Source organism: Halteromyces radiatus (genome assembly GCF_025201355.1).
Source record: "Halteromyces radiatus strain CBS 162.75 chromosome Unknown BX664scaffold_4, whole genome shotgun sequence".
In the NCBI taxonomy this organism is placed as follows: Eukaryota; Fungi; Mucoromycota; class Mucoromycetes; order Mucorales; family Cunninghamellaceae; genus Halteromyces; species Halteromyces radiatus.
Window position 1 is genome coordinate 1,965,070 of NW_026251690.1, and position 12,207 is coordinate 1,977,276.

At 33.1% G+C, this 12,207-nt stretch overlaps 5 protein-coding genes across 5 annotated transcripts; 4 read left to right on the forward strand and 1 right to left on the reverse strand.

The window, feature by feature from the left end:
• Positions 1-373: 373 nt before the first annotated feature.
• Positions 374-3,024, forward strand: BX664DRAFT_379323 (Dolichyl-phosphate-mannose-protein mannosyltransferase-domain-containing protein; the record flags this gene model as incomplete). The annotated part of the gene is made up of 6 exons (XM_051548852.1): positions 374-463; positions 553-1,001; positions 1,066-1,343; positions 1,508-2,128; positions 2,199-2,516; positions 2,601-3,024. 6 exons carry the CDS (start codon positions 374-376, stop codon positions 2,930-2,932), a joined length of 2,088 nt encoding a protein of 695 aa, XP_051400267.1. The 3' UTR covers positions 2,933-3,024.
• An 864-nt stretch (positions 3,025-3,888) lies between these two features.
• On the forward strand, positions 3,889-5,653 carry BX664DRAFT_314633 (uncharacterized protein; the record flags this gene model as incomplete). Its single annotated transcript, XM_051542666.1, has 8 exons — positions 3,889-3,914; positions 3,942-4,044; positions 4,114-4,212; positions 4,279-4,349; positions 4,412-4,489; positions 4,555-5,215; positions 5,310-5,543; positions 5,630-5,653. 8 exons carry the CDS (start codon positions 3,889-3,891, stop codon positions 5,651-5,653), a joined length of 1,296 nt encoding a protein of 431 aa, XP_051400268.1.
• A 64-nt stretch (positions 5,654-5,717) lies between these two features.
• Positions 5,718-7,301, reverse strand: BX664DRAFT_332998 (ras family-domain-containing protein). The gene is made up of 9 exons (XM_051545435.1): positions 7,192-7,301; positions 7,028-7,086; positions 6,853-6,922; positions 6,702-6,718; positions 6,567-6,639; positions 6,391-6,502; positions 6,246-6,330; positions 6,105-6,183; positions 5,718-6,035 (listed from the first exon to the last, which is right to left on the reverse strand). The coding sequence occupies exons 1-9, from the start codon at positions 7,256-7,258 to the stop codon at positions 5,971-5,973; spliced, it is 627 nt and encodes a 208-aa protein (XP_051400269.1). The 5' UTR covers positions 7,259-7,301; the 3' UTR covers positions 5,718-5,970.
• Positions 7,302-7,699: 398 nt separating this feature from the next.
• On the forward strand, positions 7,700-8,489 carry BX664DRAFT_358985 (GAF domain-like protein; the record flags this gene model as incomplete). The annotated part of the gene is made up of 4 exons (XM_051548064.1): positions 7,700-7,804; positions 7,858-8,007; positions 8,064-8,222; positions 8,323-8,489. The coding sequence occupies 4 exons, from the start codon at positions 7,700-7,702 to the stop codon at positions 8,434-8,436; spliced, it is 528 nt and encodes a 175-aa protein (XP_051400270.1). The 3' UTR covers positions 8,437-8,489.
• Positions 8,490-11,471: 2,982 nt separating this feature from the next.
• Positions 11,472-11,639, forward strand: BX664DRAFT_245448 (uncharacterized protein; the record flags this gene model as incomplete). The annotated part of the gene is made up of 1 exon (XM_051540248.1): positions 11,472-11,639. A coding segment is annotated over one exon (168 nt), but the record flags the coding sequence as incomplete, so codon positions are not given.
• Between the last annotated feature and the right edge of the window lie 568 nt (positions 11,640-12,207).

The following is a 12,207-nucleotide window of genomic DNA, read 5'->3' on the forward strand; positions in this document are numbered from 1 at the left end:
TTCCTAGCTAGTATTCTAATATTCTTTTGTATTATTTTATTAGTATTATTTCCTAATGCGTTTTTTTTCTTTTCTTCGTTATCTTGAAAGAAAAGAGTATGGATAGAATGAAAAGAAGACATCATTATCCATTGTCTCCCATTATCACCGTCCCTACCAATGACCATATATATCACCATATTCCCCTTGACGACGATGATGATAGATCAGTGCAGTCAAAATCCAAATTATACAAGCCATCTTTTCACAATGATATAAAGGTACTTCTAAACATGATGATATAAAAGTCATTTGTATAGATAATCATCCTGTCTTATTTTTCCAATCTTAGGTTAGAAAGACATTTTATGATAAAAAGGATATTTTATGGCTGATGATACTGACTGGTCTTTCATTTTGGACACGATTACGCTTGATTGATCGATCTAATATTGTGATTTGGGATGAAGCACATTTTGGAAAGGCAAATCATTCAAAAAAAAAAAAAAAAAAAAAAAAAAAAAAAAAAAAAAAAAAAAACTAATTTGTATTTATCAATCTTAACTATTTTAGTTTGGATCTCATTATATTGAACATGAATACTATACGGATGTACATCCACCATTGGGCAAATTACTAGTGGCATTCTCAGGTTGGTTGGCGAATTTTGATGGAGCCTTCAAATTTGAATCTGGTGCGGAATATCCAGAGGGAATGGACTACCGTACTATGCGTATCTTTAGTGCATCTTGGGGTGCCATGATGGTTCCTCTTGCTTACTTAACGGCACGAAAAGCTGATTATTCTATTCTCGCTAGTATACTTGGTGCAACGATGGTATTATGTGATACAGCTTATCTCACCATCAGTCGGTTTGTCTTATTGGATTCCATGCTACTCTTCTTTACTTGTTTGACATGTTATTCTCTTTTCGGATTTCATCATCAACAAGATCATTCATTCTCTCTTGCTTGGTGGTCTTGGTTATCCTTAATAGGTGTCTCCTTAGGGTGTGTTTTAAGGTATACGATCATCATCATCATTGATATTGTTTTATTAAATATGTGTTTTATATTCAATAAATAGTGTCAAATGGGTAGGATTGTTTGCCGTTGGACTAGTTGGTATTTACACTTTACAAGATTTATGGGATAAGTTGGCAGATATGGAAATGTCTAGGAAAACTTATGTGTCTCATTGGTCTGCAAGAGCATTATGCCTTATTATTCTTCCTATCATTATCTATTTGGTATGTTTCAAAATTCATTTTGATTTATTATATAAATCAGGTACAGGTGATGATGATATGTCTCCTTTATTTCAAGCTCATCTTGAAGGGAATGCATTTGGTGAAAGTGCTTTAGGTAATTATGCAAAAAAAAAAAAAAAAAAAAAAAAAAATGGAGACGGCCATCGAATTCTATAAGATTCCCTATCTAATTTTTTTTTTCTTTTCTTTTTTCTTTTTTCTTTTTTTTTTTTTTTTTTACTCTCTTTCTTTCTCACTTTTTATTTATATATAATATAGAACTCGCATTTGGATCCAATATCACCATACGAACATTAGCACCAGAACAATCCCTACTTCATTCACATCATCATACATATCCTGAAGGATCCGAGCAACATCAAGTAACAGGTTACTATTTTCAAGATGAAAACAACCACTGGCTTATCAGGCTACCACGAAACGATGATATAAATTATAAGAATTTTGATATAACCCATAACAGTAGAGATTACGATGACCTAGGTGTTCGGTATATCAATGACGGTGACATTATTAGACTCAATCATATGGCTACTTCACGCAATCTACATAGTCATTCGTTTGCATCACCCAACTCAAACAACAAACAACATTTTCTGGAAGTCAGCGCATATGGGGACGATGAAAGGGGTGATGTAAAGGATAATTGGAAAATTGAAGTTGTCAAACACCTGGATTCTTACTCTGGATCAAGGATTCATACTATGGCTACTCATTTTCGATTACGACATGTTGAACTGGGTTGTCTCTTGGCTGTTACTCAAAAACGGTTACCTGTTTGGGGCTACTATCAAATGGAAATAGGATGTGCAAGTAATGCTGAAGATATAAATGATCTTCGGACGGTATGGATGGCTGAAACCAATCAACATGAAAAATGTAAAAAAAAAAAAAAAAGAAATAGTATCATCATCTTAGAAATTCACTCAAATCTACTCCTTTTCTATAGTATCTAGTCCTCCTCAAAATACTTACAAGTATCACTTTTTCCGTGACTTTTGGTATCTCAACAAATTGATGTGGCGAAGCAATAACGCATTAATACCTGATCCTGATAAGGAAGATATACTATCTTCTACTCCAACTCAATGGCCTATGGTCGGTGTAGGTTTACGTATGTGTAGATGGGATGATGATACAATTAAGTTCTTTTTATTGGGCAATCCTATGGTATGGTGGACCTCCTTTATCTCCGTTATCACATTTACTATACTGCATATCACATACATTGTCCGTGAAAAAAGACAAATTCATGACAAAGAACAAGGTGAAATAAATATATATACACAATGATAAAATAAAAAAGGATGAGTCAAAATTGACATTTTTTTTTTTTTTTTTTTGTGTCTAGCACGATGGAATCAAAGCTTTTCTATTGGAAAGAGTCTCCTTTTAGGATGGTTTTTACATTATATTCCATTTTATATTATGGGCCGTGTAATGTACCTACATCATTACTTTCCCGCACTTTACTTTAGTATTTTACTTGTTCCCTTTTTACTAGATCATTTTACAGCACAATCAAATGGAAGACAACGGTTCTTGATTTTTGGTATACTGATGATATTGGTGATTAGCAATTTTATTTATTTTTCCCCCTTTTCTTATGGAATGGATGGTCCTATTGATGCTTACAGTGGTCGATCTTGGATGAAATGGTGGAACCTGACAAAAAAATATTGATATACTTTATTAGATAGTTCAGTTAGTTAGTTGTATGGTTTCAATAAATGATGATCCATTTGTACCGCTTGCAATGACGAATGAAATTCGAGAGAATGCTGTTTATTCTATACATCAAGATATGATTATCATCTTGAAATTTTTATGATGCTCGTGGTGAATGAGTTGAAGCAAAAAACTTGAATTTTACGGCACAAATCCATGGAAATTGAAATATCACGGCCAATAAGCATGATAGGGAAGGCGAGATGGATGCTCGTTTTTTTTTTTTTAGAAAAAAAAATACTCTATAAATGTAATTAATGATATTCTAATAAAGTAAAATAAAAGAAAATGGAGGTTTGTTTTACATTATGTCCTAATTTAGTGTGGTGATGATGGTTTCCGAGGGAGAAAGGGAAAGGCAAAGTTCTGTTCTCAAGCTTATATGCAGGATGAAAAAATGGGATCAGTTTTTGGATTTTACAGCCAAAATTTTCAAACTCCTCAGCCAAACTTTGGCTGTAAAAATAAATCGTCGAGGGTACATCAGGCAATTTTTCGAAAAAATGAATAAAATGTTTTGGTGATCATTACACATTAGTTGGCAAGGCAAGTCATAAAACGATGTTAGAAGGTATTAAACTACTTTTTTGAGAGGAATCCAATGGTGGTCATTTTACTGGATGATGATTATGATTGGATGAGATATGACGATATTGTCATTTCATTTTTAGTTTACTCTATAAATTGGTAAGCAACATATAGACTGTTATTAACGAAATTGAAAGAGAATCAGTGAATCCATGTTCAAAAAAAAAAAAATTCGTATGACGATGATCGTTTTTGAGCGAGTACAGAAGAATGAATAAAAAAAGGTGGACTATGTCGGACCTCAAAACATGAAAGAAGCCTCCATACAATAAAAATTTGACCTTTCTTTCTATTCTCGATTTTTTCTTTCCAGTTATAATAACATGGATATTCAAGGGTTCTGGGGTAAGTAAGCTCTTAAATATACATATTCTAGTCAACTTATCAAATTTTTTGTTGTATGTGGACGAGAAGGTGCTCAAATAGAACCAGGCAAAAGTTATACTCAGGCGGTGACCTCTCCATTTATGGTGACTATGGTAAAAAGAAAAGAAAAATCTATTCGATTGAAACTGATTTTAACTTACATATATATACTTCCTTTCTAGGCTGCCTTGTCAGACGTGATCGTAGACAATGCAAGAAGCTCACTTTGTATTCGTGTGAACGAATTGGAATTTGTCCTGTGCTCATTGACTCCGGGAAGGGTACGTTCTTAATCCATTTAGATTGTTTAAAAACGAGTACTCATATCTTTTTTCACTTTGGAATAGTTAGAACAACAACCTTTAAACTTGACTTTGGTAGAAGGGGAAACGGTGACTTTTGCGATCAAAGGCAAAAAGTAAGGAAAACAAGTACATTCCAAAACTCATGGCAACGCACTAAACTTATTTTCTGTTTTAGTTCAATTCATTTGACGGGGAACTACATACTTGACAACGACGAGGACGATATTACCTTGGAAAATGGTTTAGAAGCTAGGTAATGACGATATAAAATATATATTCTATCTATATTAATTACCCTTCTTTCCTGGTTCAAATTAGTGATATGACGCTTCATGAACCTTCATCGACCGTTAATGACGACTATCAACCTCTTGCCAATGTCCAACGTGAACTCGACAATGCTCTTCAACTATTAAAACGATCAGCAAATGGTAATATTCAGAATCAACGGAAAAGACAAAAAGGGTCTCATGATACATTATTATCAACAACCACTCCCTGGAGTGTGGAACAGCAAAAAGAGATCCCACCAGCAGAAAAAGATATATCAACATCATTGGAACAACAACAAGGAGGACGACACGTATCTGAATCATCAAGGCGAGGATCACAGCAAACATCCATACCACCACAAGACCAATTTTACTCATCATCCGCAAATCAAACACCAATCCCTGAGGACAAATCCACATCCAATAATAGCATGACGAACAAAGAAAAAGGGACAGCAGGAAATAGTACAACGACAAAAAATCAACCGATGGTCAGAAAGCCTACCGTTATCAGCAATGAAGAAAATACGGAACAAAATGAACAAGGACGTTCAAAGCAACAAAGCAAAGCAACGACAGCATCAGCAGAAAACAGCCCTCGTACATCAATATCAGAAAAAGGACACACTATTAGACATTTACCGAATGGGATGATTGTAGAGGATATAAAAATTGGAAAGGGAGCACCAGCTGGTCCTGGAAATCGTGTAAGTTTCTCCAAAGAAAATATATAAAAAAATAAAATAAAATGAAAAAAAAAAAGATTCTTCAAACGATTCTGATTTACTCTTTTTTCTATAGGTTGGGATGCGATATATTGGCAAATTGATAAATGGAGAAACATTCGACTGCAATGTGACTGGACCCCTTTTCAAGTTTATATTAGGCAGGAAACAAGTGATTCGCGGCTGGGACGTGGGTGTGGCTGGCATGAAGGTGGGTGGTGAGCGCAAATTAACTATTCCTCCAAAGTTGGCATATGGAAAAAGAGGGATTCCACCATCGATAGGTCCTGGTGCAACTTTGATCTTTGAAGTAAGTGAAATATATATATTTATATATAATGTTTACCGTCAAATATATGTGATCTAACTTGTCCCATTTATATACATTTTAAATAGATCAAGCTACTGGAATTGCAATAGCTTTTCTCTCTCTCTCTTTTTTATCATCTGTTATATACATGCCATATCAATAAAATAGTATATATATTCATCAAGTTTAGTACAAAGTAAAAAAAAAAAAAAATAGTATAGAATAGTATTGTATTTATATATATAGTATATATTTATTTGAAGTTAATTGAAATAAAACGAAAATAGGGGGAGATTGTCAATATAAAGAATATGTTGAATGTTGAAGAAAAATCATGTAAGTGTTATAGGGTAAAAAAAAGAAAATAATATATATATAGATGGATAAAAATAAAATGATATAGTAAAAGAGGGGGGATGTATATTAACTAGCATGAACAATAACTACTTTCTACTCTATTTGCTGTTGTATCCGACAGATCCACTTTGGTTACTAAAAAAAAAAAAGTAATCAATATACACAGAAAAATATTCTTTTTGATAAATGAATTGCATCACTTACACTGATCTGTTTGTTCCTCATTCAGTTCATTTTCAATTCCTGGTAATGCACCACCTATTTTTCTGAATAGAGTCTTGACCTATTATAATATATAAAAAAGTGAGTTTTAGGAAGAGATAATATGATCTTTTCATTTTTTACATTGTATCCAGCCTTTGCACTTGTTTCAATAAACATAATATTATATTCCTTCGCCTTGTTGTCCCCTTCTTCCACAGATACTTGTCTATATTCACAAAAAAAAAAAGTCAATAAGGTATATAATCTAATGTTTTAACAAACTTGCCGTTTATCATTCAAATCTGTCTTGTTACCCACTAATACAATGATCACATCCATTCCTCGTTCAGCTCGTACATCATCGATCCACTTTGATGTGTTGATAAAAGAAGCCCTACCTATATAATAGTTTAAAATCAATACAATTATTGTTCTATCTGATGATATTCTTTCAGCACTTACTTGTGATATCATATACAACTACACAAACTGATGAATCGCGAATATAACTTGGAATAAGTGAGCGAAAGCGTTCCTAAATAATATAAAGTCAGTATTTTCAACTCATCCATATCATCTATGTTTTATATTCTTTACCTGACCAGCAGTATCCCCTAAAGTAGTGGTAATAATAGTAGTGGTTTTTTTGTAATAACAGGCCCGAACAAGAAAACAAACGAAAAAAAAAGAACAGAGAAGTTATCATTTCCTATTCATCTTTATACTTGTCTTTTTATTTTTCACTTACATAACTGTAGTCGTAATGTTCTGTTACTCATATACATTGTTTTTGACAAAAAGTCGATACCAATGGTGGCCTAAGAAAAAAAAAAAAACATGTAACTGAATAATCTATCATGTATAGCATAAACAACACGATGATATTTATATAGAACTGGTTATTATTATTTTCTTTTTTTTACCTGATAAGTATTGTCAAAAGTATCATACATGAACCTAGTAATCAAGGAAGTCTTACCAACTATATATATATATATATATATATATAATAAAAAAGTTTAAACTAAGTATCATCTCGAGGCTGAGTTCCTGTTTCTTTTCTTTTTGAATGTCAAGAGGGATTTACCACTTTGTTCACCAAGGAAGACTAGTTTGAATTTCTTTAACGGATTTCCAAAGTCATTATTTGCCATTGCATAAAAATGAATTCAAACTTTTGAGAAAAGAAAAAAAGAGAGAGAGTAAGAAAAGTCAAAATAAAAAAAAAAGGAGAATTTTAAAGTCTCCAATCGGTTACCTAAAAAAAAAAAGAGTCATTCCTATAAAAGGAAGACACAAGACCACAAAGTATTTTTTCCCCCTTTCTAAACTTTGTATCTTTTTTTGTTAATTTAAAATTATTGGTTTAGTTATGAAAATCATTAATGATAAAAAAAAAAAAATACTTGACATAAAAGATATGTAAATTACTGATACTTTTTTTTTTTTTGATACTCGGAGTTTGCCTCGCGCTGTTGCTGTTAATGGTGTCATTTTGTTTTTCTTTTTCTTTTGCTCTTTTCTTTTTTTTTTTTTTTTCCTTTTCTTTTCCTTTTTTTCTTTTTCTTTTTTTTTTTTTTTTTTTTATCATACTCATGAAAGATATTCAAACCAATACCAATCCTCAACTTCCAAAAGAAGACTTTTACAAAGAGTTAGCTGAACAGATTCAGGTCATAACTGAAGATCAATCTTTTTGGGTAAATATTAAAAAGTTAATTTATTTATGTTCTATTAATATTGATTTACTTAGGTGACGAATCTATCTAATGCATCTTCAGTGATATTCCATGAACTGAATAGTTTAGCATATTTTCAAGAAAAACCTATCAACTGGGCTGGTTTTTATATTACTAATCCAAAGAATGATCAACAACTAATACTTGGTCCTTTCCAAGGCAAGGTAAGAAAAAAAAAAATAAAAAATAAAAAATAATAAACAATGATTTATATGAATAGGTTGCTTGTACAGAAATTCAATTCGGTAAAGGTGTATGTGGAACAGCAGCAAGTACTATGCAAACTCAAGTGATACGTGATGTTCACCAATTTCCTGGTCATATAGCTTGTGATTCAGCATCTAATTCGGAAATCGTTGTTCCTTTAGTGGTGGACGGGGTAAAAAAAAAAAAAAAAAAAAAAATGACCATTACATGATTTTTTTTTTTTTTTTTTACTAATGAACCACATTCTTTTTTTTTTTTATTCAAATATATAGCGACTTGTTGGAGTATTGGATATTGATTGTCAAGAAAAAGAAGGTTTTGATGATACTGATAGAATAGGATTAGAAGCAATTGCCAAAATTATTGTAGACAATTGTACTTGGTAGATCTATTATTTAGCATATTATCAATAAAAAATGCACAAAAGTTGGATACAGTTTTTTTGAAAGGGGGTTGACGGGTTTTATTTATATTCTCCCTTAATATTGATGATGATGATGATATTGGTTCATTTATCTTGTCTTCTTTTTTTTTTTTTTTTATCTTTCTCCTTCTTTTCTTTTTTCTTTTTATCTTTTTTTTATTTTAATACATATTCTTCAATTACTCTTTCTCTCTCTCTTTTTTTTTAATACTTCCATGGATTCACATTTGTTATTACCACCTTCACCAACAGAACAACAAGATTTGAAAGATTTGGTTCATCAGGTACATTTATAAGGAAAAGATTGGCGTTTTAAAAAAAAAATAAGTCATGGAATGTTTTTCTTATTATTTTGATCATTCTTTGCAAATGTCATATATATATATCTATATATCTATATATATTTATATATTTACACACTTCCTGTATTTATATATTTATATCGGCATATTATAGCATCCACAGGTCATCTCTTCAACTTTCAATGATATTGAACAAAATCATTTAATGGATTCAACTTCAAAGCCTAGTACTACTTCTATGGAATCTTGGGCTGTAAAACAACAACAACAACAACAAGAACAAAAGGATCAAGAACCATATCAATATCATCATCATCACCATCATCATCATCACCATCATCACCATCATCATCATCCTATACCTATCCCACATCAATCATCATTCACAGAAGACGACAACACCTCCTTTATCATGGAAGAGCATTCAACCAATCATGATTCTGAAAGTATCACAGCATATACCAATACTCCTAGAACAACACCATCTTCTTCCCCTTTAATATACCCAAAAGATATTGATGTTCCAACGTATAATTTACCAGTATTATCAGAAGTTGGAAACAACGGTGATGATATCATGATCATCACAGAATCAAAGAAAAAATCCATTAGATCACGCTTTAAGGATGTCTTGAAGAAATCTAATCTCAGCTCTAAAGCCAATAGCACCAATAGCAGCAGCAGCAGCATAAATAGCAATGTGGGCGGCGGCGGCGGTAGAGGAGGTGGCGGCAGAAACAACAAAAATCGACCTCCTACTTTTCTTTTTCTCCCTTCTTCTTCTTCTCCTATTCCAAATTCAAACCAACTTTCCGAATTAGACAAACGTCATTCTACATCTTCTACTTTACTAACCAACCGTCACTATCAACTACAACAAAAACACGATAGTAAAGCTCGTTCTTGGCATCATCCTTCCGTCATCAATGCTCCCATACCTTCTCTTTCCGATAAAGTCAATAATAATGATATCACATCTCCTCTCTTCTTAGCATCACCCAGTATGGAAAAGGACAGCTATTGTTCATCAACCTCTTCAAATTCCTCAGAAATAAGTCCTGCACCCCTGACTCCAACAACTACTACCTCTACAGAAACTACTCTAGCCACCAAGAACACGAATGCCGCCACTACTTGCACTGGGTCCCTACCTCATCTCCATGAATCTCCTCGTCGTCAGGTCAACAGTGACATTAACAACAATCCCGCAGATGATGATGTACAAATGTCACCTATCTCATCACCAACCCCTTTGACAGCCGTACCAACTTCTCGTTTTTTGACCGCCTTTCAAAAAATTCGTCAACAAAAATCAACCGATCTCTCAGTACAAACAGCAGCCCATGTTGAAGTGACACCATCGCCTTCCGTTGCCGTTACAGGTTCAAAAAGTACTTCGTTTGCAGAGAAAATCAAAACCAAATTCCAATCCAATATGACCAAATCAACTCATCGCCCTTCTTCTCGTCTACCTACATCAACAATGATGAAAAGTAGTACCACTACAATGACAACACCAAAGACTACAAGTACTACAACATCCACCAAGACATTTACGCCTACACGACGAACACCCATGTCTCCTACATCCGCTTCTCCTATGGCTCAATCTTGGTCTCATTTCTCTAGAACATTTACACCTTCTTGCTCTATCAAACATGATCATCTCCCACAACAAAAACAACAACAACAACAACAGCGCAATGGATCATCACCATCATCTGTATTGAAGAAAACACAGCAACAGTCCATAAATGAAAGAAAAGGTATGACTAGCCCTCAACCTGAACATTGTTATAGATCCACTCGTCCTCATAGGAACAGTGTGAAAGGTACATATATAAAAAAAACAAAAAGGATATTCGCTAGTGATTCCAATCTCACTTTTTTTTTTTTTTTTTTTTTAATAGATCAAACCCTGACCATATCTGAAAAGCAATCGCCATTACCTGGACATACATGTGGAAATAAAAAGTTATCCCATCAACGTGTTCCACAAGTACAACAGCAAAAAATTAAACGAAGTAATTCAGTTATGGCTTTACAAGTAGGATACAACAGCATCAAAGATGACAACAACACGATGAATTCAGTATCAAGTAATAGTCAAACATTCCATGCTGACTCACAAGTAACTGAAAGCAACATGATCATATCACCTTCATGCTCCATATCATCTCATCATTCGTCCTCCAGTACTTTATCTGTCACAGTATCATCATCATCATTATCATCAATAGCATCCGTTAAGGAATCAATGGAAACAACGAAATCATCATCAGAAGCAAAATCAGAATTACCCAACAAAAGAACAGATAAGAATACAAATAAATCAACATCATCATCATCAACTTCCTCAACGACATCCAGTTTATCTTTAGCCAGCAAAAAGAAACGACGAACAAAAAAGAGGGAATCGACATCATCAGCTACCTCCTCCACTTCTTCTGAATCAACTGATACTTTAACTATATCATCTTGTGCACCCACACCGACAGCTACCACCACCACTACATCCACCAACCCATCATCGATTCTCAACATGAAAAAGAAAAATTCTGGTTCACCTCGTTTGACTCTAAAATCACCGAAACGCAACCTAGGTAGACCCAAACAAAATGAAATAAAAGCATCATCCGTTGTATCCACTATTGACGATAACAATAAGAAAAAGAAGAAGAAACTTCATGTTCGCTTCATCACTACGACCAAGGTACAGGATACATTTTCCAAACATGATTATGATCGAGCTTCCGATCCATATGCGGTATGTACTCGATTGACGGCGCTATTGGCTCAACAAATCAAGGATGAACTGAATACATTCAAGCTGCAAGAAATGATGGTCCATCATCAATCCCGGGGGAACACGCATTTCTTTTTGTAGTTTAGTCCAGTCCTTTTGATGATTTTTTTTTTGTCCTCATTATCATCCTCTTATTTTTTTTTATATATACATCTTTCTTCTTATTACTCTTATTCTTCTTATTTTTAGTATTATTTACACAAATGGATTATTTAATTTTCAATAAACCAGTTTTTTTTTTTATGTCTTTCGAAAGGGATGAGTAGAAAATAAAAAAAAAGAAGGGGTATGATGCGGGATCTAAAGAGATTTGATGCAAGTATCTTTTTCTGGTAGATGCGTTTGTGCTGTGCATCACTTTATATATACAAAAAGAGGTGATAAGAGTCTACGGGAGATACAAATAAACATGTAAAGACAAAAGATAAATAAAAAAAACAGAATAGGCCTTTTTTTTTAAAAAAAAGATAATAATAAATAAAACGTTTTATTGATGTTTTTAAACATAGAAAATGATATTTTCGGATGTCGGTTGTGAAGTAAAAAGGGTTTGTATCTACAGTTCCAAACGTATATAAAAGAAAAAAAAAAATAGGAGGATATGCGTGAACATATATATACATAA